This window comes from Hakea prostrata, chromosome 8, assembly GCF_041222555.1.
Source record: "Hakea prostrata isolate BN-2017 chromosome 8, UWA_Hpros_2, whole genome shotgun sequence".
Lineage (NCBI taxonomy): Eukaryota > Viridiplantae > Streptophyta > Magnoliopsida > Proteales > Proteaceae > Hakea > Hakea prostrata.
In genome coordinates this window covers 12649910-12676783 of record NC_142607.1, presented here as the reverse complement: position 1 = coordinate 12676783, position 26874 = coordinate 12649910, and the positions used below count along the sequence as shown (strand labels likewise).

Below are 26874 nucleotides of genomic sequence, written 5' to 3'. Positions count from 1 at the left end.
ACTTGGGTTCCCATGCCCTACTGTATGTAATAAAGTACATCAACTTTCAACCTAACCCATTTATACATTCCTTCCCTTAATGATAGAACAAACCAATCTTGGACCATTGCTTTCATTTACTTAGTGGATGCAGAGAATCAGAACCAAGGACCACAAAATATATGTATCATTTATATATATATATATATATCAATCAATGTGCATGAAGAATTATGTGAAGCCACCATACTAATAGAAGATATCTATCAATGTATGGGGACGGAGACAAAGATGATGGCATTCAGAACTTAAGAATTCAACCACTTGTTTTTCATGGCTATTGTAAAATCGTTTTCGGGCAAGGCTTCTCTGGGCCACCAGGGTTTCCTAGATCTCACAGAGAATAATCTGAATTATTTAGATATCTTTCCTGTAATTATTTTTTAATTACTTTGTCCATTGAAGTTTCTTGACTGTTTACAACATGGAAATAAATTATTTTGTTGACCCATATAAACTACTTCTGTAATTGTCTGCGTGTGTTTAGTTATTTGCTGGATCGTTTTAGGTTCTCATTTCCTAGAGACTTACAGTGGCTTATTTAGGTTATTGGTGTGACCTTCATATGCACCTTAAGATTTCCCTCCAACAAGCCATGTGTTAGTATAGACAGACAGACAAAAAAAAAAAAAAAAAAAATAAAAAAAACTTGAAAGCAGAAAAAATCAAAGCTGCTTCTGCATTGTGAATCTGTGATGATTCTAGAGAAAGATGACTGAGTCTGCTCAAGTGCGACTGAGAAAAGTGGAAATGAAAGCATGATTGTCTTTACTGTATAGTAGAGATGGACATTAATTTTGCCATGTGCCTGACATTGTTAGAACATGGGAAGTATGAACCAACCTTTTTATAAGTTTTATATGGAAAAAGAAAGAAGTTGTAGTCTACAAATACATGTTGGTTAGATATATATTAAAAGGAAAATCATCACTTCTGATGGGGTATTTCCAAACCAACCCACAGTAGAATTAGCACTAAAGTAGCTAGCCTGTCCAAAAACAACTTTGTAGCTCATCTGGTAACTGGGTTTGGTTTTACCAGAGCTGCCTGCCCTAAAATAACTTTGTAGCTTATCTGGGTAACTGGGTTTGGTTTCACTAGAGCAGCAGCCCTAACCATCTTAGTCAAAAGTTTCAAAAGAACCCTCTAGAGGCTTTCGTGTATTGTTGAAGTGGGCAGTGAGTCAGTGACACAGGCTTTAAGGGTGTTCTCCTGTAGCCTTTTGATCCCATGCAATGTTAGCATTAGCAACCACATTATTTTAGTAAGAAAGAAGGTAATAACTTATCCTTTCTACTTCCAGTGTCCCACCAGGTCAGAACACTTCCGTAGCAAATACACATAAAAAGATCTTTAAGGCTTGTATTTTCTTTTTAGGTAGAATCTTTAGAGCTTCGGTGACAGATGCCTTGAAAGGTGTACAGCACTTTCGGGTTCCCAGTTTCCACATTTTGAAAGGTCATTATAGTTGAATGGAAAGGGCATATATAAAGAGAAGGAATACTGGAATGAATAATATGAGCTGAAAGTGAGCTGATCAATGCCCCACCCAGTTTGGTTCTTATATATCTGAGTGTTTTGATCATATATGAAATACTAAAGTCTCTACATTTATGCAGAATAGGGTTCCATAATTTGGATACACATGGGGATATAGAAGCTAATAGAAGAAGGTTAGGGAACCCAGATAGCTAAAACTGGAGCTGGTGAAGACAAAATTGTGTCTTTTCCTTTAGAAAAATCATAAAATTTTCCATGACAGTCAGTTTGAATTGTTTTTTATCTACTTGACTACTTGAGCAACATCTGAGTTGTTGTCAGTAGTCTTCTCATCACTAACATCATCTATTTAAAGCTTTTAAACAAGTGTTCAAGTGTCAGATAGTCACATTGAAAGCATTACCCAAGATCACATTCGTTTGATTCTCCTACCAAAGCAGTTTAAGAAAATACAGGATAAAAGGATTCCTTTTCCATGGCTCAATAAGAAAAATTTAATTCTAAATGGACAGAGATGGCTCCCTATGCCCCTAAACCCTCAATAAGCAATTTTATCAATAAATGCTATGGACCAAGGACGGGGATGACCTTGATGGCTTGATGCCCTTCATATTTCACAGTGAAGGTGCATACACTGCATACAGTCTCTCTTTGTCTCCACCTTTTCCTCAGAGAAATTACTTGAGAAATTACTTGCCTTGATTCAGCATTGGCTCTTTGAAGAATTCTCTAGGTTCCAACCACCTCTTCGATGCCTGACAGTAAGAGACAAGCTAGTCTGTTGCATCCAAATTTCCATTCTCTCCCAAAACAAATCTTCCAGGCAGAAGAGAACTCAAGCACCGTGAAGATCTTGCAGAACACGTTTGATGAATTCGAGAGGAACATGCAAATTTGATTCCTCAGTTACTTCTACAAATACTCTCTAGTCTTCCAGATACCAAATTTATTTTAATGAAATAATGAAAAAACAGTTCCCTAAACCATGTGGGCCGATGAGGCCCAAGAATCTGGGCCCAACTTAAACTTTTGAGAATTTCACAGGGCCATGCCTATCTTGTTTTGATTTAGCTGGGTTAACGAGTAAAGGACAAAAAACACGTGGTAGTTGTGAATTATGCGGCTGGTAATGATTGGTGATTGGATTCTCCCTTCCCCACTGCGCCACGCCACGCTGCGCCACGCACGCCTTTCCCCTGTTTCGACTGACCGACAAACCGACACGCGACTGTAAAAGACAACGTGGTTTGATCTGAAAAGGATGGATGATGGGCTGCATTGCATGGGGTCATGGTGGCATGGCACATATGGCAGCGTGCAAGAAGGGTAGTGACACGTGCCATTGATTAAAATTCAAGCATGACTTTAGTGCAAGGTTTGACATTCCACCGAGACGGCGACACTAGCCAATATATAGGGCAATTTTGTGAGGGTTATTTAGGTAATTCTAATAAATGTTAGGTTGTTTCTTTGATCTTCTTTAGTAGTTCATTGTTTTCGGCAGAGAGCTTCTTTGATTTTCCGTTCCTGTTGGGTCTTTGAGAGAGAAAGTGAGAAGAGAAAAGCAAGCAGAAATGGCCGTGCTAGGAAAACCCCCACCACCCTCCCCCAGAACTCCTATTGCCAACACCCGCTCTGCCATGGCCATTGCATATTTGCAGAAATCACTATTCTAGTAGTCACCGCCAACGAAATTTCGACCCCGCAACCCACCGCCGTCGAATCTACACCTGCGGAAAACACACCCGTCGAATCCACACCAATATAAACAATTGTCGTTGAAAGTACTCTCTCAGAAGTCAGAATCAGAAACCACCGCCATCGAAATCACTCCCCCTGAGAACTTCATCCTCCAAAAATCGACCTTTAGAGACTTTTTGATTTTTTCGTATCGGGGGGGGGTGTTGTGTCGTCCCCTAGTGACACAACAATATATCACCGACACAATGTTCAATGCTTTAGTGTCGGTCTGTACCCGTCAATATCGTATCGGTATTCTAGCCGATACTGATCCGACATCAACACTTTTCCATACTTAAAATTACTAATAATACGTTTTATGGTTTATCCAATCAATGTGTTACTCTTAGACCCCAACAGCCTCCAATTGGATTTCCACAACCCTTGCATTTTGGCTCTAATCATGCCTTGATCATGATCTTGATCCTATAGCATCCGGTCAAGCTAACCTAAGTTACATACTTATCCTTGACATCACTCTTGATCCTAACCGTCAGATTCGCAATATGATTTGATTCTTAATCTTAAAAACCTTAGTCCAACCATGATCTTATAGAATCGAAATAGGCTGACGTAAGCTAAACACCTAATCTTGACATCACTTAGACTCACATAATTTTTTTGTTATTCCCATACTTTTATTAAAACTAACCCACAGGGTGATGGTGTTGCCCAGGGTAAAAAACGGGGAAAAGGTGATGACTTTCCGTTAGGAAGTAAAGTAACACCTAATCAAACACTCAACCTTGAATTAATGACTTTATTCTGAAAATAGTATTCAAAAGTTTGTTTTGAAATAAGGGGATAATTTTATATGCGTGGTCTATGGGCTGTCTTTTTTTATCAAAAGAAAAATATATTTCTTCTTTATCATCATGGAAGTTTTCTTTAAAATTTTCACTGAATACATGGATCTCAACCTCTTCAAAGGTATCAAAATTGCCAGAAATGCTTCGAAAGTCTCACATAATCTTTTCTTTGCAGATGACACTTTTTTTTTCTGTAGAGCGACAAAGGAAGATGTACTAGCCCTACAAACTACCATTGATATTTTCTCTGATATTACAAGATAACAAATCAACTTTGAAAAAAGTGGTGCATTTTTCTCTAGAACTGTGGACCACGCCAACAAAGGCCAGAGCAATATTGTCTATGCTAAGAATTCAGAAAATGAAAAACAATGCAACCTATCTAGGAACTCAACTGTTCCATGGAAGAGCTAAAACAAAAAATTTTGATTATCTCCTGGCAAGATTGGGAAACACCATTTGGAAAGCCTCGTCTTTATCCTTTGCAAGAAGGGAAGTACTCATGAAATCTGTACTCCAATATCAATCTCTTTATCTAATGCAATGTTTTTGCTTTCTCAAAACTATATGCAAGACATTGGATGCAGTATGTCAGCAATTTTGGTTGGGAAAACTAAACAAAATTAAACAATTGACACTCATCTCTTGGGAGCGATGCTGTAAACTTATACAACAAGGAGGATTATGATTTAAAAGAATGGAGTAGATTAACTGTGCCTTGTTACTCAAACAAGGTTGGAGACTTTTCAATAACCCAAACTCTTTATGGGGAGAGATTCTCAAAGCATGCAAGATATTTTTCCAACTCATCTCTCTTTGATCTAAAGGTAAAAAACAAAAAGGGATCGTGGATATGGAAAAATATTTCTAGCATCCTACCCATGCTCCAGACAATGGTACTAAGGAAAATTGGCGATGGGAAGGACACGTACTTCTAGTTTGACCATTGGGTACATACATTAACAGATCATATATATGGTAGGTGAACACAATTTTCTCTTGTGGCAAAGGCAAGCTAAAGTGCAAGAAATCTACCAAACCTACCAATAATTAAATAATCAAATCAATACCATTTCAATACCATCTTCCCTATCTCAATCAATTCTTTCAATTCACCGATCCCCAACACAAGACTCATGGATATCTCTATTATTGACAACAGTGAATTCTCTTGCAAAACTAGTAGGAATTGCCTTGTAAAAAATGAATAACCATGACTCACTGCTGACATTTTCTTAATGGTGGAACTTCCTTTGGAAGCTACCAATACATCCAAAATTTAAAATCTTTTTCAGGCGTCTGTTAAATGTAGGATTACTAACCAAGATGATTCTATCCAAATGGGCAGGAACGACTTTGACCTGTGAATTATAACAATAAGGAAGAATCGACTTGGCACACTTTCATCTCATGTGAGTGGACAAGAGAATTGGGCAGCAAGATCCTTGGGGCTTAGATTAGAATTGAATAGCAACAACTCTCTCATCAACTTATGCAATTCCTTTCTAAATGAACCCCATGCTGATAAAAATATTAAAGTCTGGTTCTTCTCTAATTTTCTCATAATTTGTTACTTTATTTGGCTAGAAAAGAATGCAAAAATATATAATAACAAAGAACCCAACCCACTTCAAATACTCAATAATGTAAATAGATGGATTAGGGACTTGAAATTTTTTGCCAAAACTAATCTTGAATTAACTAATGCAGAAATAACACTAAAATCTACTTGTTTCAAGTGTCTTCACTCAGCTAATGACTTTGGAAACTCACCAATACTCATGTGTGCAGATGTATCTGATGAACTCGATGGAGACAGATGGAGGGTGGGATTGCTTTGGAATGGAATCATCAAGGAATTACAAAAAGGATGGGCCCCAATAGAACAACTTTTGAAGCAATTACTAGAAACCACTTGGGCAATACCAAAAAATGTACAACTACAATACATTTGGTGTGATCGCACAACAGGAAAATACCTCAACACTGGCAAAGAGATAAACCACTTATCTCCCACCCTTATTCCTATTTTTGGCAATGATGCTACCAAAATCACATCTAAGATAGAAGTTTGTAATCTAAATCAGGATGCAGCCAAAAATTGGCTACTAATTTGACAGATGGACATGTAGGCCTTATATATTAGTATATGAGTGTCTTTCCCAACACTAACATACCCTTTTTTTTTTGTAAGAAGACAAACTTCATTCATTAAATTGGAAAGAAATACAGAAATACACCAAAAAAAGAAATCAACAGAAAGATGGAAGCTTGGAAACACAAGGCTTGAACAGAAACATTCGAAACCAAGGATCGAAATTCGACAAAAGTGTCATATATGCTATAGACAGGGTCATCCAGGCTAAGGTATGGGTCAAGCCCAATAAAACCTTAGAAATAAAGCTGTAAATACAACAGCAACTAATAAGTTCAAAAGATGCGAAAAATGCATCCTCCATCACAAAAGCCCAAATAGGCAAAAAACACCACAATGGTGGAGACTAACATGCCACATGGGCAGAGAGAAAACATGCCACAGGGGCCGAGAGATAACATGCCACAAGGGCAGAGCAACTATTGGATTGAATGGGAAGTTAGATATGCATGGAAGTTCCGCCACTTGACTTCATGCTTTGGCAGCGATGACTTTTCCTTTGCTAGATTTGTGGTTGGATGATATTGCGGTAGATGCTTTGGCTGAGGAAGTTGCAGGAGCTGCGATGGTGGCAATAAGTAGCAGTATAGAGGCTACAATAGGGGCATGCTGCACCAAAACTTTCAGATCCAAGGGAGTTGCTTCCAAACCAGGTATCTACAAGAAATTGGGAAAAAGAAAAGGAAAATAGTGGAGAAAGTAGAAAGAAGAAGAAGGAGAAAGGAGAAAGAGTTCAGAGAAGTGAAGAGGCGATAGGAGAAATGAGGAAGATGATGAAGAAGAAGAAAAGGCGGAGAGAGGAGGAGAGGAAGAACAAGAAGAAGAGGCGGAGAGATAGAGGCTCTCCGCTTCAAAACTCGGCTTGTTCCTTAGAGTTTTGAAGAGCGGGCTTCAATATAGCAGAGCGGAGTCAACACTAACTTATCCATGTCTTACATAAGAGATGAATATAATTTTGCAAAACTTTCTTCCTATTCATCACAGGCATTTAGTATTTGGCATAATCTAATAACCATAATAACAGGAGACACAAGATACTTAACTAGGAATGAAACTTCAAGATCCCTAAAATAGCCTTGTGATTCACTTGTTCTTTCTTCAATACATCTATTAAGGATTTTAGAGAACTTTGACAAAAATAAATAATAGAAACAAAAATCCATTAGAGAAAATGCCACAATTCATTATGGTTCATGTACAAATATGATGTGCTATGTCCATGAGTGAAACTAAAGAATGTTTCATTATGTAATGAAAAGAGATTACAATCCTGATCTCTCAGAATACCCAAACATGATATTGCAAGTGAACAGTAACACGTTTATATAAAACTCAAAACGATTGTATGGTCAATCTATCTAGTCCATGCAAATCTTAGAAAATGGGTCATTTGTGTCACCATCAAATATGTCAAAGTAGGTAAATCTTCGAGTATAAGAATTCAAGGCACACATAACAAGGATGAAAGAAATTTTGGGAGCAATTGTGGTAGAGGAAAGAATTAACATCGATACAAGATGATAATTAACGGCATTCGTTTTGGTGAAAGTAAAAAAATCAACAAAAACCAAAGGCAAAATTTGAAAACCGTTACAGTTAGAAAATGAATGAATTTTCTTTTTGTTCTACTTAGAGCTGAGCCGGCGTGCAGAAAATTTCAGTAACCAAAGTAAATAGGAAAGAAGATCAAATTAATGGATATTCCTTGCCTAATCCTTCTTTAGGTTAGAGTGTCATCAGCTAAAAGAACATGTAAAACAAGACACGAAAGATGATTATATTTTGTAAACCACTCCATTCTTATCAACCATAAGAGTATTATACTCATGAAGAGGGAGGAGAAGTCAATATTACAGTGCAATACAACCAATTGCACATAATACATTATCATCCTAATAATTAAACAACCAACTCCTTCAGTCTCTGACATAACTTTGTAGTGTCCACTCCTACTCTGGAGCTGGTGGCCTTCAAAAATCAAACCACCCCATCAGTCTTGTGATAAAGAAGCAAACCAAGAAGAAACAAACTATAGATTAAGATTACCTGAGAATGGATAGTGTGGAAAACCCTTTCACCCGCCACAGAGAAGGTAGCATTGACAACTTCTGCTCCTTCTTCCATAAGAATTCTAAAAACCTCACTACACATAAAGTTCCTGCTCAATCCAGTGATCAAAGTGATTTCCATGCAGTGGTCCATATCCCTGAGCTCAAGTACTGGCAAATCTGACCCAATCGTCATTGTGTCTTTGATGTCATTGCCCATCCCACAGATCTTCATGGCTTGCTTCTTGCTTTCTTTGAGGCTTTCCACTCTTTGTCTCAGCTCCTTTACATAACTAATTGCCTGGCCCAATCGTTCTTCCTCTGTCATTCTTTCCTGGAATAAAAGAGCTTAAAAATTAGTTCAAATAAAACTATACTTGGTAGGAAATGAGAGAGAGAGAGAGAGAGAGAGAGAGAGAGAGAGAGAGAGAGAGAGAGAGAGAGAGAGAGAGAGAGAGAGAGAGAGGGAGGGAGAGAAACCTTAGTGGAGTTGTAGTTGGGAGGAATGAGAGAGGCAAGCTTGGAGGAAAGGGCTTTCATTTGCGTTCTTCTGTTTCTTTCTATGGTCCTTCGATCAAGTTTGGGTGTTGAAATAGAGTTACTCTTCATATTTACTTAATACTCTGGGTTCACTTTTCCAATGAAGAGGATTGAAAGAGATTAAAAGGTGCAGGTGTGGCTCTAGGGAAGATAAGCCAAGCATGGTTAGGGTTTTATAGAGGACAAAGAGATGAACGTACGTTGGGAGTTGCCTGGCGGCCAGGTTAAGCCAACGGATAAGAAACCTATTTTTTTTTTTGGTATAAAACAGATAAGAAACCCAACATCATACGTTTTTTGACTTTATAGCCATGACTCGGACTTGTTATATAATTTTAACCTAAAATAAGAAGACTCGTTATGGACTCACTTGAGTCAGTCATCGCGGCCACACTGTGTCGTCATCCTCGTATTGGGTTATTTTGAAATCCAACGTCATTGTTGTACAAAATGGTAATATAAATTCAATCAAAACATTTTTCTGCACCATCCACGAAAATCCTTTGGTAGTATAAATTCATTCAAAATATTTTTTCGCACCATCCACGAAAATCCTTTGTGCTCTTCTTGCTGTATCTGAATAATCATCGACGGGTAACGGCTCCCATGGTTTGCAAGACCATATACAGTAATCAGAATACAAACCAGTATCAAAATATTGATAACCCAACAATGCAGCTACTGTTCTCTTCATAGCCCTAAGTCAATACCTTTCAGTCTTGAGGGACTTATGAGAAAACATAAGAGAATTTGCATGAAGTAATGTATTGCACTAGCAGGAAAGCTCGCTAGTACTTGATTACTTATAACTTGTTTGGTCCGTTGAGCAAAATGAAGCCATCCCCTGTATGTATAAGCACCAAAATCACAAGAATGCTTACAATGGGTACAAGTTTTCCCCACCCCATTTGCAGTATGTATAGCTGGTATCAACTTTTAATTTATACAGAGATTATATTGTATGATACCATTTTTCCATATCGATATTGCATGTATTGCTTGTAATATTGTAATAGTAGTTTGATAGTATTGAAACTAAATTGACACACACAACAAGAAGTCTCACCTCCTTACTGGGAGGTTCCCGAAAACTCTTCTCAGAATGCATCTATGTACTCTCTATTGCTTTCTCATTCTTAAAAGACTTCTACACTGATATCTCAACACCGGCCAAAGGGAAAAATGAGACTTCCAATATGTTCATAAAAATGTCTAAAATGATGATAGACCGACATGTTTTTCATGTTAGTTTAATGGAATAATCCTCATCGATGCTGCCCTGACACATGATGGATGCTAGTCCGATTGTTTGAAATTACATTTCCTACTAAATGGATGGAATAGGGTAAGCAGCTTTTTTTTTCCTCCTTAGTGCAACGGAATAAACCTCAGCCCATGACACATGAATACATGATAGATGTAAGTCCCACTATTTGAAATCCCATTCCCTTCTAGACAAGTGCAATACTTTAATTTTGTCCCTGATCTACTGAGGGTCTCACTAGATTCTAGCCGGGATTCAAGGATTAAATCTTTGAATAGGAAGCATTCCATACACTAGGTCCTGAGAACCTTATTTAGCCTCTAATTAATAAATCCCTAGATTGGCATAGTTCACCTCAAGCATATATACTAGGAGGAAAAGACCCACCAAGGTTCCATCTACCATGAATAAGGATGGTCAACACCTGAGCAAGTTTATCTTTCCTATATAGAAAATGGATATACTCTCCATAGATATTGAGAAGAATAACCCTCAGCTGGCTGGGCAACAAAATGTGTATATTTCAAGCTTCATTTCTGCCAGGAACACGTTGATTCTAGTGTTCAAGATACAGTCCAAATTGATCCTCCTCAAGGTATATCTGGTATATATATAGCCACATCATATATAACCACGTACATGAGTGTTACTCTTGGACATTCACCAAAAAAAATGTGTTACGACCCAAGACTGCTCTCTCTCATTTGGGAAGAAACATCAATACCCAACATTTGCCTTGATCGATGAAAATCATAAAATCATCAACTAAATCAAGATATATGGGAAAATTGAAGAAGTTTACGCAACCAGTACTTAGGAAACAAATGAATCTTTTTCTGTTTCACTTGGAAAAACTATCCCAGAGAAACCTTCAGTAAGTAAATAGGTAGGAAAGAAGATCAAAGAAGATATTCCTACCTGATCCTAACTTCATTTCAAAGAAATCCGCACGGCTCCACTTAACCAAGATAAAAATATGGGAAGACAAGATACAAGAAACACCCAAGCTTGGTCTGAAGGTCAATGGGATACATCTATTTTCTGCATCGTTGTAGCTATGGGGTGAGTTAACCTCTCGAAACTTCTAACAAGCTCATATAGCAAAGGTATTTATTTGTTGTTCATTATTGTTATCTGATGTTATTGTTTGTCTTGCACTTTTGGAAATTTACTTATTGTAATCTTTTAATCTAAGTAAAATTTTTATTGTAATTTTCTATTTCTTGATAGTTCTTTTATTTACTGTAATCTTTTATTTTAGGTTGGCCTCTTTTTTTATGAAGAGAGTTTTTCCCCTTGTATTTATATGCATTGATTTCTTACAACAATATTGAGCGAATTCTGAACTTAACAATTATACTTAAGCCACTAATAATAGAAGAAGATTAGTTTTGCTTTCCAGCTAATCCAGAACTCCACTCACCACTCAAACAGAACAATTATACTTAAGCCACTAATAGAAGAAGATTACTTTGTGCTTTCCAGCTAATCCAGAACTCCACTCACCACTTAAACAGATTGCTAATATATTCAAGGAAATCACAATCCACTGTATGGATCAAGAAAATGAATGAATGATTCATTTGATGCTGTCATAAAATGAAATTCCAAATGGCATTGGATAGTTATTAGAGTTTCTCCTTTTTTCTTCTTGGCAGTAATATGATTATTAAGCCAATCAAAGAATGTAAAATAACACAGCACATATACATGGTCATATTTGTAAACCATTCGATTCTTTTCATCCGCAAGGCATGCACACATACATTACAGTCATCATGAAGAAAGGAAAACTCATTACAGTGCAATAAAAAAGTACCTAAGACTTCCTTACAAAAAAGGATAGTCAGGGAAGCATACAAACTACTAAAGATTACACATATCACAGAATCATCATAAGGATTAGAGAATAAACTCCTTCAGTCTCTGGCATAACGTTGCAGTGTCCACTCCTACTCTGGAGCTTGTAGCCTTCAAAGATTAAACCAAACCCATCAAGAGATTGCTACCATTGACGACTTCTGCCCTTATTCTGTAAGAATACTAACAAGCATTGTCTTCATCTTTGCTTATTATTCTGGGCCCCCTCTACTGTTCAGAAGCCAATACGAACGATTAGGGTTGCGTAGAGAGAACGACGAGATGTGAAAGGTGACGCTAAGGTAGCCCATCAGATACGGTTAGAGAAATTAACCCACATGCTTTTTGACTTTAAAGGTTTTTTTTTTTTTTGCTAGAAGTCATTGTTGAAGACTTGAAGCTCATTTTTTTGGGGCTAGAAAAATTGACTTCTTTTTTTTTTTTTTTTTTTTTAAAGCGTTGTTTGAGACTTCTTTGGTAAGCCATGGCCGGCGTAAATAGGATAAGATCAATTGACATCCCGTCCCTGATCCTTCTTTAAGTTTGAGTGTAATCAGCAAAAAGAACATGTAAAACAACATACGAAAGATGATTATACTTTGGAAACCACTCCATTCTTATCAACCATAAGAGTATTATACTCATAAAGAGGGAGGAGAACTCATTACACTGCAATACTACCAATATTGCACATAATACATAATCATTCTAAGAATTAAACAACAGACTCCTTCAGTCTCTGACATAACCTTGTAGTGTCCACTCCTACTCTGGAGCTGGTGGCCTTCAAAGATTAAACCAACCCCTTCAGTCTTGTGATAAAGAAGCAAACCAAGAAGAAACAACTTATAGATTAAAATTACCTGAGAATGAATAGTGTGGAAAATCCGTTCTCCCACCACAGAGAAACTAGCATTGACAACTTCTGCTCCTTCTTCGATGAGAATACTAATAGCTTCACTACACATAAAGTTCCTGCTCAATCCAGTGATCAAAGTGATCTCCATGCAGTGATCCATATCCCTGAGCTCAAGTACTGGCAAATCTGACCCAATTGTCATTGTGTCTTTGATGTCATTGCTGATCCCACAGATCTTCATGGCTCGCTTCTTGCTTTCTTTGAGGCTTTCCACTCTTTGTCTCAGGTCCTTTACATAACTAATTGCATGGCCTAATTGTTCTTCCTCTGTCATTCTTTCCTGCAATAAATGAGCTTAAAAATTAGTTCAGATAAAATATGCTTGATAAGAAAAGAAAGAGAGAGAGAGAGAGATACACCTTAGTGGAGTTGTAGTTGGGAGGAATGAGAGAGGCAAGCTTGGAGGAAAGGGCTTTCATTTGCGTTCTTCTGTTTCTTTCTATGGTCCTTCGATCAAGTTTGGGTGTTGAAATGGAGTTACTCTTCATCTTTACTTAATATTCTGGGTTCCCTTTTCCAATGAAGAGGATTTGAAGAGACAAAAAGTTGTTGGTGTGACTGTGAGGAAGGGAGGCCAAGTATTATTAGGGTTTTATAGAGAACAAAGTGATGAATGTTGGGTGTTGCCCGGCCAGGTTATGCCAACAGAAACACTTTTGAGAAACCCAAAAGCATACGCTTTTTAGACTTTATAACCATGACTCAAGACTTGTTACGTAATTTTAACGTAAAATAAGAAGACTCCCAATGGACTTAGTGGAGTCAGTCACCGGAAATTGCTTGGGTGCTGCAGTTGCAGCAAATGGGTTGAGATCAAAATTTCGACCGAAGTTTCAATTTCGATCGTTCACTGCACAGCACTGAAACTCGTCACCACACTATCGTCACCACAGCATCGTCACTCTCGTATTGGATTATTTTGAAATTCACAAAACACCGAAGTCATTGTTTTAATGTAAAAAAACACTGTCGTCATTGTTGTACAAAATGGTTTTATACATTCATTCAAAATATTTTTTCGCACCATCCACGAAAATCATATGGTAATACAAAGTCATTCAAAATATTATTTCGCACCATCCACGAAAATCCTTTGTGCTCTTCTTGCTGTATCTGAATAATGAGGTGGCTACTCACAGTTGCACCGATCGACGGGTGACGGGTCCCATGGTTTGCAAGACCATATACAGTAAGTCAGAATACAAACCAATATCAAAATATTGATAACCCAATAATGCAGTCACTGCTCTCTTCATAGCCCTAAGTCAGTATCTTTCAGTCCTGAGGGACTTTTGAGAGAACATAAGAGTCTTTGAATGAAGTAATGTATTGCACTAGTAGGAAAGCTTGTTACTACATGGTTACTTATAACTTGTTTGGTCCCTTGAGAAAAATGAAACCACCCCCATCTCTGTATGCACCAAAATCACAAGAATGCTTACAATGGATACAAGTCTTGTCCCCTACCCCATTTAGTATGTATAGTTGGTATCAACTTGTATTCCGAGATTATATTGTATGATATCTCTTTTCAATATTGATGTTGCATCTTGCATGTATTGCTTTGATTTGTAACAATATGATACAGAAAATAAAATATGACGGTATTATTATAATAATTTTGAAACTATTGTTTCAAAAGAATATTGAAAGCTCCCCAATTTGTTCTTGGTCCGTTCCTGAAGGCAAAACAAGAGTGAAAGTGGGCTGCCTCTGAGGACGAAAAACCACCTCCAATGATTAAGTAAGTAAAAATGAGGAATCCAGGGTCCTCCTCCTAAGGAATAAATGCCCAAGAAAACGAAGAGGAGAATGTCTTTTGGAGTAATTACAGAAGAGTAATGGTTGGAGATTCAAATTTTTATCCCTCACTTATGCATAGTGATGATATATATAGCTGGTCCATATCTATGGTGAAAGTAGACGCCCTACAACCCTACGATATCCTTGTACTTGAATGGCTGGTCCATAAACTTGATCAACAAAAACCAAATTGACACACTCAACTAGAAACTTCTCACCTCCTTACGGGAAGGTTCTTGGAAACTGTCAATCTTCTTAGAATGCATATATGTAAACTCAATGCTTTCTAGTTCCTAAAAGACTTCTACATTTTTATCGATATGAAAGGGGGAAAAAGAGACTTCCAATACTTTCAAAAAATGGCTAAACGGATGATAGACCGGGCATGTTTTTTTTTCATTAGTTCTACGGAATAAAACTAATAATCCCTTGACAAATGATGAATGTAGGTCCCACTATTTGAAATCCCATCCGCTACTAAGCGGGTGAAATACGTTGAACATGTTTTTCACGTTAGTGCAACAGAATAAATCGCATACCATAACACATGATGGATGTAGGGTCCATTGTTTGAAATCTCATTCCCTACTTAACGGGTGGAATACGTCGAGCATATTTTTCGCTACTCATTTATTATTCTTGCCTTTGATTCTTCTCAACGCAAGAACCTCCCTCTCATTTGAGGAGAAACATCGATACCTAACGTTTACCCTAATGAAAAAAATTGAAGATGTTTGCAAACACTGTATTTAGAAATTAAACAAATGAGATGAACTATCCTAGAGAAACCTTCAATAAGTAATAGAAAAGAAAATCAAAAGAGGACATCCTTGCCTAATTCCAACCTTAGAACCCTGCAAGCTTCAATTAATTAAGATAAATGAGAAGACAAGCTACAAGGAATCACCCAACCCTTGATCCTAAGGTCAATGGGATGCATCTACTTTCCACATTGTTATAGCTTCGGGGGTGAGTCAACATATCATCAAATCTTCTAACAAGCTCATAAGAAAGGTGGATGTTATCTATTATACTTAAGCCACTAATGAAAGAGGATTAACTTATGCTTTCCAGCTAATCCACAATTCCACTTAATATAAAGAGATAGCTAAGATACTGATTGCCACTAATGAAAGAAGATTAGTTCATACTGATTCATTCACGCTAAGGCAGCTTAACAGATAATATCTGAAAAAGTAACACACATGCTTTTTCACTTTAAAGCGTTGACAGAGACACCTTTGGTAAGTCATGGCCCGCTTTCCACGTAAAACTTATCCAGAGTCTTTGGAACAAGCCCAAAGTGTAAGTTCATGGGCTTAGTATGGGGTGGGCTTTTTCCAGCTGCTTGAGCCCATGGGCTTAGTACACTTCCGAAGCTAAAGATCCAAACCAGTGAAATTGTGGATTTCGAAATTTAATTTTTTTTTTTTTTGGCACGACACTCACTAATTATTATTGTTAAGCTCTAAATTACTTTCAAAATTATGTTAAGATTTTCTGTTAAGTGATTTTTGGCTTCCTGTAATGTAATCGGAATCTTCCGCAGTGTTTAGCCTAATTCTGCCATTTCGATGCTTCAATGGCCTAAATCCATCAGTGGAGACTAATGGCCGACGCTTTCGTCTCTCTTGGCTGACCGTTTTGTTCTTCTTTCACGCATTCGTCAAAGTTCTGCTATTGCTGTTTGTGGACACTCGAGTTCCTCTGAGGTAGATCTTCTTCCCCTTTTCGTTTTACTTCGGAGTTACTCTGGAGTGTAATGTGGTTTTTATTTTGTATGCAATTGAAGATTTAGGGTTACGGCTTTTGTTCGATTTTTAAATTTGAATGGTAAAACCACACGGAAGGACCTGCATTTGGTCCGCTTCTGAAATTTCATTTTTGATAGAGCAGAACCAATCATTTGAATAACTTTTGCTACCGAGAGGTGATTATTTTAACTACAGTCACATCTGAAATCCCTTTCTGCTTCCATCTGGGATAATTTTCTCCGTGGTTGGAGCAAATGGGGCCTAATTGTTCTCTGACATCTGAAATTGGATTTGCACTTATTCAGTTTTATTTCAGTATAAAAATTTGTGGCTATGCTCTGGGTTTTTTTGGAGCTGCTTTTCTTCCTCTAAGCTGGTTTGGGGTTAATTTCTCAAAGATCTTAATTAGGCATTTGGCTTAGTGAAGAACTTGATGTGATGTATCACAAATCGATGCTGGAAAAAAACACACACTTTGTTTTCCTCATAACCACCAATTGCATAAAAAACACCACTTTGCTCTTCTTCCCATGTTTACAGACCCACTATTTTCCTCCTGCCACCATAAGGAAACTTTGTCTGCATAGGTGCTACACCTCCATCTCTTTGTTTTGTTTACTTTTCCTTATTGTCTTAACTGAATTTCCCTTCCTCTTCAACATTTATATGAATAAATAAAAGAGAAAACACTGTGGAAGAAACCATGGCAGCTAATTATGCAAGAAGAAGTCTTCTAAGCTCCCTGGCATCTGCATCAAGAAGTATTAGCAGCTGCAAATCATCATCGTCCGTTGTTTCAGGAGCAAGTAAGGTTGGAGGATTCACTTCTACAAGGCTAACCTTTGAACGAGTTTCTCGCCCTAAGTTTTCATTATTCTCCAGGTTTGTCATTTTAATGTTGTTCTTTACTTTGTTCTAAGTTTTTCTCTCTGCGTTTGTTATTCTGTTTGTTAACTAGAAGCTTTCTGTGTGTTTTATGATTACTTACTTCAGGTTCTCTTGCCCTTTGATTTTCTATGAGAGTCAACCATTCGTTTTACCTATCTGTAAAATAATTCCTGAAATACTTTTAAAAAACTTTTGATGGTTTTTCTTTTTTCCTGCCCCTTCTGCATTATTATCATAAATTATTTATTGTTTGTGGTTATGTGGTTATAGAAGTGTGCTTCAATGATTCATTGCAGGTTTCCCCTGGAGTTAGGCTGTGCTCAATCTTTGTTGCCATTGCATAGTGTTACTGCTTCAGTGTTGCTCACGTCAATGCTTTTTTTGAAGGGTGGAAACTGGGGATGGCTCTCTGAAGGTGTTTCTCTCTCTCTCTCTCTCTCTCTCCCCCCCCTCCCCTTCTCTCTTTTCTCTGTATGTATGCTTATTCTCTTTTTATGTCTTAGTACTCATTCATGTTGTTTGGATTAGGGAAACAAATAAGATATCCTAGGTGGAGGCTACTCGGCTCCAGCTTAGAACACAAAGAACATCAAACCTGGACAGATACACTGGACATGGGTACATTATGTGCTTTGTTATGTGCAGTATATTTTTCCAAATATAGAAAGAAAATGAAGGAAAATAATAGGGTAAAGCGCGCATGGAAGGGAAGAGAGAAGACTGTAGATACAAGAGATAAAAAAGGGAAGGCATTGCCTTTACCTGTGAAGCTTGACATCTGGCTAATGAGAAGCCTAAATCTTTACCCAGTAGAGTAATATGGATTGCCAAAGTTAAATATTCCTTAGTTTTCCATCTTAAATAAGAATTACAAACCAACCTACTCTGTTGCATTTAAATGGGAAGTTAAGGTGACCAATAAATAATAACTCATGCCAACTGCTTTCCCTGAAATTTTTTTTTTATAGATCCACAATACCTGCTAATTCTTAATTATGAAGAGATGGCATGTTAACGGCATTCCCTACTCTCCAAATCCTGCCATAAAAATCCATTCCCTGCTCTGCTAATTGGTCTAGTTTTCAAGGCTACAAAATGTAAATACAAGTTAAATAATACCTTCCTGAATCCCAAAATTTGGGTAGGGAAAATCCCAATTGAAAAAATAGATATGATCCTCACACAGTAAGAAGATCTCATTGCAGGGACTGGTATCATTTTGAAAGACGTGGATTCTTGGTTTCCATTGCTCACTCTTTACCATCAAATATACTATTTTGTTCTTGCATTGTTCTTCAGAAACTGCATGTTATTTATTCTAGTAGTGGAAAGTAGATTTGGTAATTTATCATGTTTCTCACCCATTCGTTTCTATATGCCTGAAATATTGGCCTAAAATTCTGCTAGCGCAGATGGTGAATATTTGTAGTTGCTTCAGATAATTCTTGGTTTCTGATCTGGATGCCTATATTGAGCTTAACAAGGAGACATTGGGGACAACAAAGTGAGGACTTACCTACTCAATCTCTTAACTAATAAAATAACTCCAACTAACTATTTGTTAGCTTTGTAACACCCCCCACTTGAAAGAAACACTATTTGTGTACCCCATAATTGAATGCGGATACTTCCAAGTGTATTGAGACTTTTTTGTCAAGGGCATCCTTGCCCTTCTTTGGGTCAAGGTGTCCTGGTGTCACCTAGTTGTCTTTCTTGGTGTCACGTTGGTTTTCATTGCCCTTTGTTGCTTCGCCTCGCCTTGTCACCTTGACAACTATGGATGAGACCGTTAGTTTATTGGGTTGATTACTCTTTACCCCTTATCTGATCCTTGTTGATTTTTTTGATTATGTAAGTGACATTTTTGTTTGGAAAAATTCTTGGACTCGATTTAGAAAGCCATCTCCTTTGGTGTCTCCTCTATGCTCTAGCTGTTTCCCATCCCCTTTGAGGACAGCCAAGGAACAATCTTCTTGTTGTTACCTAGGGCTTAGGTTCTTCTTACCAGCCTAGTAATTTAAGGCTGGTCTCCCCCTCATCCCCCCCCCCCCTCTATCTCACCCCTGTTTGTATATTCTTGCTCCAAAAACATGACATTTCTGCTGCCTTCATCAGATGACATTAGAAGAGTAATCTGTTTAATAGGGTGCTTGTTGCTTAGTTTTTGTCGGATCAGTAATGAATTTCAGGTGGTAAGCTCCTTAACCTTGCCCTTTATTATGTTGTTACAGGATTAGCAACTCCTCTGTAGTAAGGCCAATGAGCTGCTCAACAAAGGTGCAGATCTATGCAATCAAAAGAGGTTATCAACTCTTTCCTTTTTGTCATGGCCTATAATTTTGTGAACCTCAACACAAAACAGAGCCACACGGTTCTGTCTTCTCACATTGAGTTTTGGCATGGTTTCTTTCTTCTTTTTTTTTTTTTGGTTTTTGGTTTTTGGTTTTTTTTTTTTTTTTTTTTTGATAAATCAAAAGCAAACTTATATTAAGCTCTCTAGGGAAACATTCCTAGAGCATAAGAGAAAATGGGTTTATAATGAAAGGGGGTGGGGACAACCTTCAAACTCTTGACAATCTAAACCGTTTTGAATCCTTAGCCAACTAATCAACTAGGCCATTCATAGACCTATATCAAACCAAAACCTTAGAGATTCAAAGAGTACTATAAGATAAAATATCCTCACATAAGCTGTAACTGGACCAATCTAACGAATGATCGAGTCCATTTAGAGCATGCACCACAGCCTGACAATCTGATGATATTACACCCTTATTTAAGTTTAAGACTAGAGCTAATAAAATCATGTCCCTTATGGCCACTAACTTTAACTGAACTGCTGAAATTCCTGAGCAAGCTACTGATTTTGCAGCAATAAATCTTCCTCCTGGGTCACAAAGAAGACAGCCTCTACCTCCATTGCCACTTGATGCATCCTATGCTGCATCCACATAGAACTTATAATGACCTTCGATGCAGCCTTGTTTTGAAATCTCCTGGAAAGAAACATGAGCAGCAGGAACTACCAGTTCTGTTCTTGAGCTAGATTGTCAGTCACCTAAAAGAGAGGAGAAAAATGTTAATGAATCTGTGCAATGTGAGGTCTTTACCTGAAAATAGAAACTCATTACAGTGTTTCCAGATCACCCAAGCCATAATGCTCCTCATAGAGTGGACCGACTCTGTTTGATCAGAGTTCTGAGAGACCTGTTCCATGAAAGAATGCCAATCCATAACAATCACCTGTAAACAACTGCGTGTCTATTTGAAAACGGGAGACCCTCCAGCATTGCTGTGCATGATAGCAAACAACTGATTAAGGTGATTTATTGCACAACAAACAGAGAGGGGATTGAGAACCACCTCTTTGAAACAAACTCTTATTTCTTGGAAGAGCATTGTGGCCAGCTTGCCACAAGAAATTCAGAAATTTGGGGAATGTTTTAATCTTCCATGACTTGGCCCAAAAGGACTGAATTTAGGAAGAAGATGCTCCAAGGTGCCCCTACAAGTGATTAGCATTGATAACCATATAATATGCTGATTTGACCCAAAAAAAAATCCCTGACTTGGCATATTTCCATATCTACTTATCAGAAATTTCCAAAGAAAGAATGGGAATTTGAAGTATTGCTGAAAATTTCTTGATTTTAGATCCAATACCTAAGTAAAGGGACATCCCACTGCTTCACATTCCATTTTATCAAGTCATGAACTTTTCAGGGGCCACCAGTGTGAGGGGAACTAGTAACGAGAGAAGTAACCAGATTTGGCGCCCAAGGATCTAGGTAGATGTTGGCCTCTAACCCATTACCTACCCTTTTGAGTAAATCACTCTTTAAAATGTCCCTCCCTTGCAATAGACTTTGCCACCCCAAAAAGCTCCCTTGGGCTAGTCACTTGAAGAAAAGAGGTATGGGGAAAATATTTGTCTCATTGTTTGCGCCCATAGGGAGCCTAGGTTATGCAAAAGTCTCCAAGCTTGTTTGGCTAAAAGAGCTAGATTAAAAGAATGTAGATTGTTGAAGTATATGCAAATTTGGACTATTTTATTGTTCATGTGAACAGTAAAAGCTGTGTTACTGTGCACGTGAACAGTAAAAGCTGCGTTACTGTTCACGTGGACAGTAAAAGCTGCGTTACTGTTCACGTGAACAGTATTATGCTAGTGATGCTACTCTATTTTCTATTTCTAATGTAGGAGTCTTGCTACATAAGTTTTGGGAGTTTTTAGAAAGTATAGTTTCTATTTTGGTGGTAGTTTCTATTTTCAGAACTTTCCTTTTTTAGTACTTTCTATTTTTGACAGATTTTAGGAGTTAGTTTTATTAGAAAATTATGTCCCATAAATTGTACTATTTATTTTCTTTTTTAGAGGGCAAGATGGCTTGCTTCTCAAGTTGTAATCTAGACTATTGATATCTATAAATAAGAGGCTGTGATTCTAGGTGTGCTAAGCTAGAATGACAGGCCTCTTCTGCTGGTTCTTCATCTCTCTTTTCTTTGTTCAAGTTCAGCTGCTGTTTAGATTATCTAATGCTTGTTTTCTAACATAGATCTCTAAAGCATAGCCCTCTCTCCTCATGCTTACAAACCTTATCTCAACTGACCCAATTTATCCCTCTCTTCTGGTTATTTCCCCACAGAACTCCCTAATTTGCCTTGTCAATTTTGAAGTGACCTCTTTAGGAAGGAGCAAATCTGACATTGCATAACTAGGAAGTACAGTAGCCATTGCCTTGATAAGGACCTGCTTCCTAGCTTTTGACAACAGCTTCCTTTCCACCCTGCTAGTTTACCCTGCATCTTCTCATATAGATATGAGAACACTTGGGATTTAGATTTACCAAAAGTGGATGGCAACCCTAGATACACATCATGAGAAGTTACTTCATGGATATCTAAGATGCGGAGATATACCTGTGGGTTTGTTGTGGGGGTGCCCTTGCTGTAAAGTAAAGATGATTTGGAATGGTTGATATGCAGACCTGCTACATGCATATACTCTTGGAAGATGTGGATGATCTGGAGTGCATTATCTGGAACTGCAAGAGAGAATATCATGCAATCATTTGCAAAGAAAAGATGGTTTATGTCAGGTTTGGTTCTTGAAAATTTGATCCATGGAAGCTTTGGAATCCCCAGATTTGAACCAAGTCTCCTAGACAAGGCCTCTTGACACAAAATAAAAAGAGATGGGCTAAGAGGGCATGTCTCTCTGATCCCCTTGGTGGACACTATTTTCTTTGTCAAAATTGTCCATTAACTTTGATCTGGTACCTCCACAGTAGTGACATGTTGCATAATCCACTAAATCCATTTCTCCGCAAAACCAACGTACCTCATGTTTTCCTCTGTGAATCTCCACTCCAATGTCATATGCCTTGCATAGATCAAGTTTCAGGGCCATGTAACTGGTTTTAGACCTAGATTTTTTTTCACAAGTGGAGACACTCATGTGCTAGGTGAATGTTATTGGAGATTGACCTTTTGGGGACAAAAGCACTTTTGGTGTCACTAATAAGTGTGTGGAGAAAAGGCTTGAACCTATTTGCTAAACATTTAGTTATTACTTTATATGGAATAGTGCATAAGCTAATTGGTCTCAAATGGCTCATCTTTGAAGGTTTTTCCTCTCAGGGATAAAGAAATGATGGTTCTGTTAGGGCTCTTGAGAAGAAAACCCCTGAGAAAAAATTGTTGGATCCCTAACACTAGGTCATTCCCAAAATTTCCCAGTTCTTATGATAGAACCTTGCAGTTAGACCACTACCCCTGGTTATTTGTTGCCCTTCATTTGAAATAAAACCTTCTTAATTTCCTCACCCAAGAAGGGTTTGCACAACATATCATTCCCCCTGCAATTAACATAAGCAACTGAACTTTCCAAAAAATAATTGGAAGAATTTGGTTCAGATGAGTAAAGAGTAGAGAATTAAGATCATATTTCATGGGAGATGGCTTCTTCCTCGGTGAGCCATTGTCCGACACTTGACTTCAACCTGTGAAGTCCATTGTTTTGTCTCCTCTGGGTTGTGTGGAGTGGAAAAATGCCGTATTTCATGTCCCCTGCTTGAAGCCACTTGCACCCTTGACCTTTGTTGCAAAACTTCTCCTCCTCTCTCAATTTTTTTGGTAGCCAATTGATGTGTCAGGTCTACTTCTTGTTGTGCTCTTTATGCTGAGGGTTCTTGCTGCTGAAGTGTTTCCAAAACCAGTTGAAGCCTAGAGATCTCCTTAGCTGCCGCTGATTTTGTTCCTTTACTCCATGTCCTCAAGGTGTTTGTGCTGGAGTTGGAAGGAATGTGAGCTCTGTTTGTCAGTTGTCCACTCCTGTTGGATCTTGTTCTTCAAGTCTGGATGCTTCTCCCATTTGATCTCATAATAGAACGTCATTGGCTTCTTTTTAATTTATTGTAGGGTCACCTCCAAGGGGGTGTGGTCCGATCCCACCATTGCTAATACATGTGCGTGGACCCCATTGAACAATTGCATCAGCTCTGACTTGCAAAAAACTTTATCAGTGTCCTCTTTTATTAAGGCTCTCCCCTTCCTTTTGTTTGACCATGAGTGTCTTGGGCTGGAGCACTTGAGCTTGTGCAAAGCATATATAATCCTTTGACAGTAAGAAGATCTCATTGTAGGGACTGGTATAACTTTGAAAGAAGTGGTGCTTGATTTTCGTTGCTCATGTTGTACCTCCAAATATACTATTTTGTTCTTCCATTGTTCTTCAGAAACTGCATGTTATTTATCATAGTAGTGGAAAGTACAATTGGTTATTTATCATGTTTCTCACCCATTCGTTTCTGTAAACCTAAAAGTTGGCTTGTCATTCCACTAGTGCAGATGGTGAATATTTGTAACTGCTTCAGATAATTCTTGGTTTCTGATCTGGATGCCTTGAGCTTAACAAGGATACATAGGGAATAACAAAGTGAGGACTTTACCTACTCAATTTCTTAACTAATGAAATGACCCCATCTAACTATTTGCTGGCCTTCTACCCCTCCCTCCTCCAAACACTATTTATTTACCCCATAATTGAATCAGATACTTCCAAGTGTGTTGAGACCTATCCATTTATTGGGTCGGCTTACTCCTAACCCATTATCTGATCCTTGTTGATTCCTTTAATTATATAAATGGCATTTTTGTTTGGGAAGTTCTTAGACTCAATTTGGAAAGCCATATGCTTTGATGTCTCCTCTATGCTCCAGCTGGTTCCCCATCCCTTGTTGAGGACAGCTCAAAGAACAGACTTGTTGCCACTTGGGCTTAGGTTCTTCTTATCAGCCTAGTAGTTGAAGGCTGGCCTCTCTCTTCCACACCCCCCCCCCTCCTGGACGGCCCCCTCTTCTCTTTTTTCCCCTCCTCTTTGTATCTTCTTGGTTTCCTCCTTGGGGTTTTGATGATGCTTATTTATTCACCCAAAAAATGACATTTTGCTAACATCATCAGATGACATTAGAATAGTAATCTTTTTTAATAGAGTGCTTGTTGCTTTGTTTTTGTCATATCAAGAATGAATTTCAGGTGGTAAGCTCCTTAACGTTGCTCTTTATTACGTGATTACAGGTTTAGCAACTCCTTTGTAGCAAATCAATAAGGTGGTCAACATGGGTGCAGATATAAGCTATCAAAAGAGGTTATCAACTCTTTTCCTTTTTGTCATGGCCAATAATTTTGTGGACCTTTAAACATAAGAGAGCCATGCAGTGAACAGTGTTGATGTTCTATCTTCTCATATTGAGTTTTGACATGCTTTCAGTTGGTGCTTTTGTTGTTCTATGAGTTAAGATGGTTTATTGAATAATATTTATCTCAATGTGATTGGTTGAGATTGACTTGTAAATTTCATTTCAGTACCATCAAGGGACCAGGTTTAAAGTATCCCACGATACCATGCGATACTAGCCGATACGTATCCATATTTGACCCAACCGATACGATACATCTCGATACGTCTCTCTATTGAATTACACTAAAATCATTAGCGGTGTCATCTCGATGCGATCGTCCTTAAATCACCGACCGATGTCCGTCGATGCCGATCTTTACCTTGATCAAGGGACCATTAAGTTTTCAGGTATATATTGAGCATTTTGTTTGAAGCTTTGGTATGCGCGTATGGATAATGTTTAACCAATAGCATGGAACTGGGCACAGGCTAAATGGCTTTGGACATGGAACTGTTTGGGACGAAGTTTCAAACCCTACCCCCTGAAGGTGCCTTCATTGTTCCAAAAACAAAAAATTCCCCGTGATGAAGTCAGATGTTCCTTCGGTATTTGGATCTTCAAAGTCTCTGTTCTTTTCAGTACTTCAAACCTTTTTCCTCGGATGTTGTATTGTATCTAATCTACTACTTATGTTGCTGAGAGACCTGAAATTCTTTTTACCAGTGTCCTGAATTTAGCAAATTTCCATTTCCCACTTCTCAGAATTTTTACATTGCCAAAATCACCCATGAAATGGATTAAGACCAATATTAGGGAACCTGGTTTTCCCCCTTCTCCCATTTTTCCAATTCTTTCAGCAGGAGATTGCAAACCAATAGATTTATAATCGAGGTGAAAAATTCTTAGAGGAGAGAGGTTCCATGGACAGATCAGGGGGGGGGTAAACAGGGGGGTTCATGAAAAGGAGATATGTTTCAGAAACGGTTGCACTTTAAACTCAAATTATATGATCAATCCCAATCTTGTTATAAAGAAGATATAACCAATAAGCAAAGGGCCTCATAAGTGCATAAGAACAGGAAAAACAACTGTAAGCAAGCCACAGAGACATCTCCAAATGAATGAAGGAATTGAAGAAGACGAAGAAACTGAAGTTGTCTTCTGAAAGTAATTTATGATCATTCGAGTAGTCCCAACACTGGAAGATGAAATTGTTGAATACTTTCATTTGTGAGGGTGGAAGCTTGGACTGGTGGAGTCCAACAGTATGCAGAGATGGTCTTCACTGAGGTTGATAGATATGGACCGAACCATCTAGTTTCCTGGAAGATCCACCGAACCATCTAGTTTCCTGGAAGATCCCAAGGAAACGAAGAATGTGAAAACTTGACTTGTCTATAATGTTGAATCAAGAAGGTCTTTCATCTGTTCTTTTTCTTTTCTTTCCTGGCCAAGTCTATTGGATTTATTATCTTTTTCCCTCAGTAAGCACCAGGAATCAACAGAAGACTCAATGTAGTCAGGTTGGCCATACCAAAGGAAAACAACTTGTGACATTTTTCTTCATGGGATACTCTTGATGGTCCTACTTAATTCTGAAATCTAAACACAGACGTTTCAAGCTCACCATCGAATTGTCGGTGGAGAAGAAAGTATTAACCATGACAACCAAGGAACAAACGGAAATCATCAATCATACAATGTAAACATGAAGACTTTTGTTGTTCAACAAGATTGTATATATATATAATGTAATATGGGATTTGTTCATCATCAATAGAGAATATATAGGATCACAGTGAATTGTTTACATTTCTATTAGGTGGGCTGCAAGAGAGAGAGAGGAAAAAGGAAAAAAAAAAGGTTAAAAAAT

General features: G+C 37.9%; 3 protein-coding genes across 5 annotated transcripts; 1 reads left to right on the top strand and 2 right to left on the bottom strand.

The window, feature by feature from the left end:
• Positions 1 to 8117: 8117 nt before the first annotated feature.
• Positions 8118 to 8900, bottom strand: LOC149006990 (transcription factor bHLH162-like). Its single transcript, XM_089166770.1, has 3 exons — positions 8772 to 8900; positions 8290 to 8625; positions 8118 to 8211 (listed from the first exon to the last, which is right to left on the bottom strand). The coding sequence occupies exons 1-3, from the start codon at positions 8898 to 8900 to the stop codon at positions 8143 to 8145; spliced, it is 534 nt and encodes a 177-aa protein (XP_089022896.1). The 3' UTR covers positions 8118 to 8142.
• A 3097-nt stretch (positions 8901 to 11997) lies between these two features.
• LOC149006989 (transcription factor bHLH162-like) lies at positions 11998 to 13414 on the bottom strand. The gene is made up of 3 exons (XM_089166769.1): positions 13234 to 13414; positions 12819 to 13154; positions 11998 to 12066 (listed from the first exon to the last, which is right to left on the bottom strand). The coding sequence occupies exons 1-3, from the start codon at positions 13360 to 13362 to the stop codon at positions 11998 to 12000; spliced, it is 534 nt and encodes a 177-aa protein (XP_089022895.1). The 5' UTR covers positions 13363 to 13414.
• A 2742-nt stretch (positions 13415 to 16156) lies between these two features.
• On the top strand, positions 16157 to 25212 carry LOC149006988 (uncharacterized). Of its 3 annotated transcripts, XM_089166111.1 has the most exons (6): positions 16157 to 16389; positions 17113 to 17313; positions 17616 to 17734; positions 19551 to 19621; positions 24169 to 24256; positions 24898 to 25212. In XM_089166111.1, exons 2-4 carry the CDS (start codon positions 17135 to 17137, stop codon positions 19568 to 19570), a joined length of 318 nt encoding a protein of 105 aa, XP_089022237.1. In that variant the 5' UTR covers positions 16157 to 16389; positions 17113 to 17134; the 3' UTR covers positions 19571 to 19621; positions 24169 to 24256; positions 24898 to 25212. The 3 variants fall into 3 exon arrangements, with proteins under 3 accessions (XP_089022237.1, XP_089022236.1, XP_089022238.1); XM_089166110.1 differs by lacking the exon at positions 24169 to 24256; XM_089166112.1 differs by lacking the exons at positions 19551 to 19621; positions 24169 to 24256.
• Positions 25213 to 26874: the final 1662 nt, after the last annotated feature.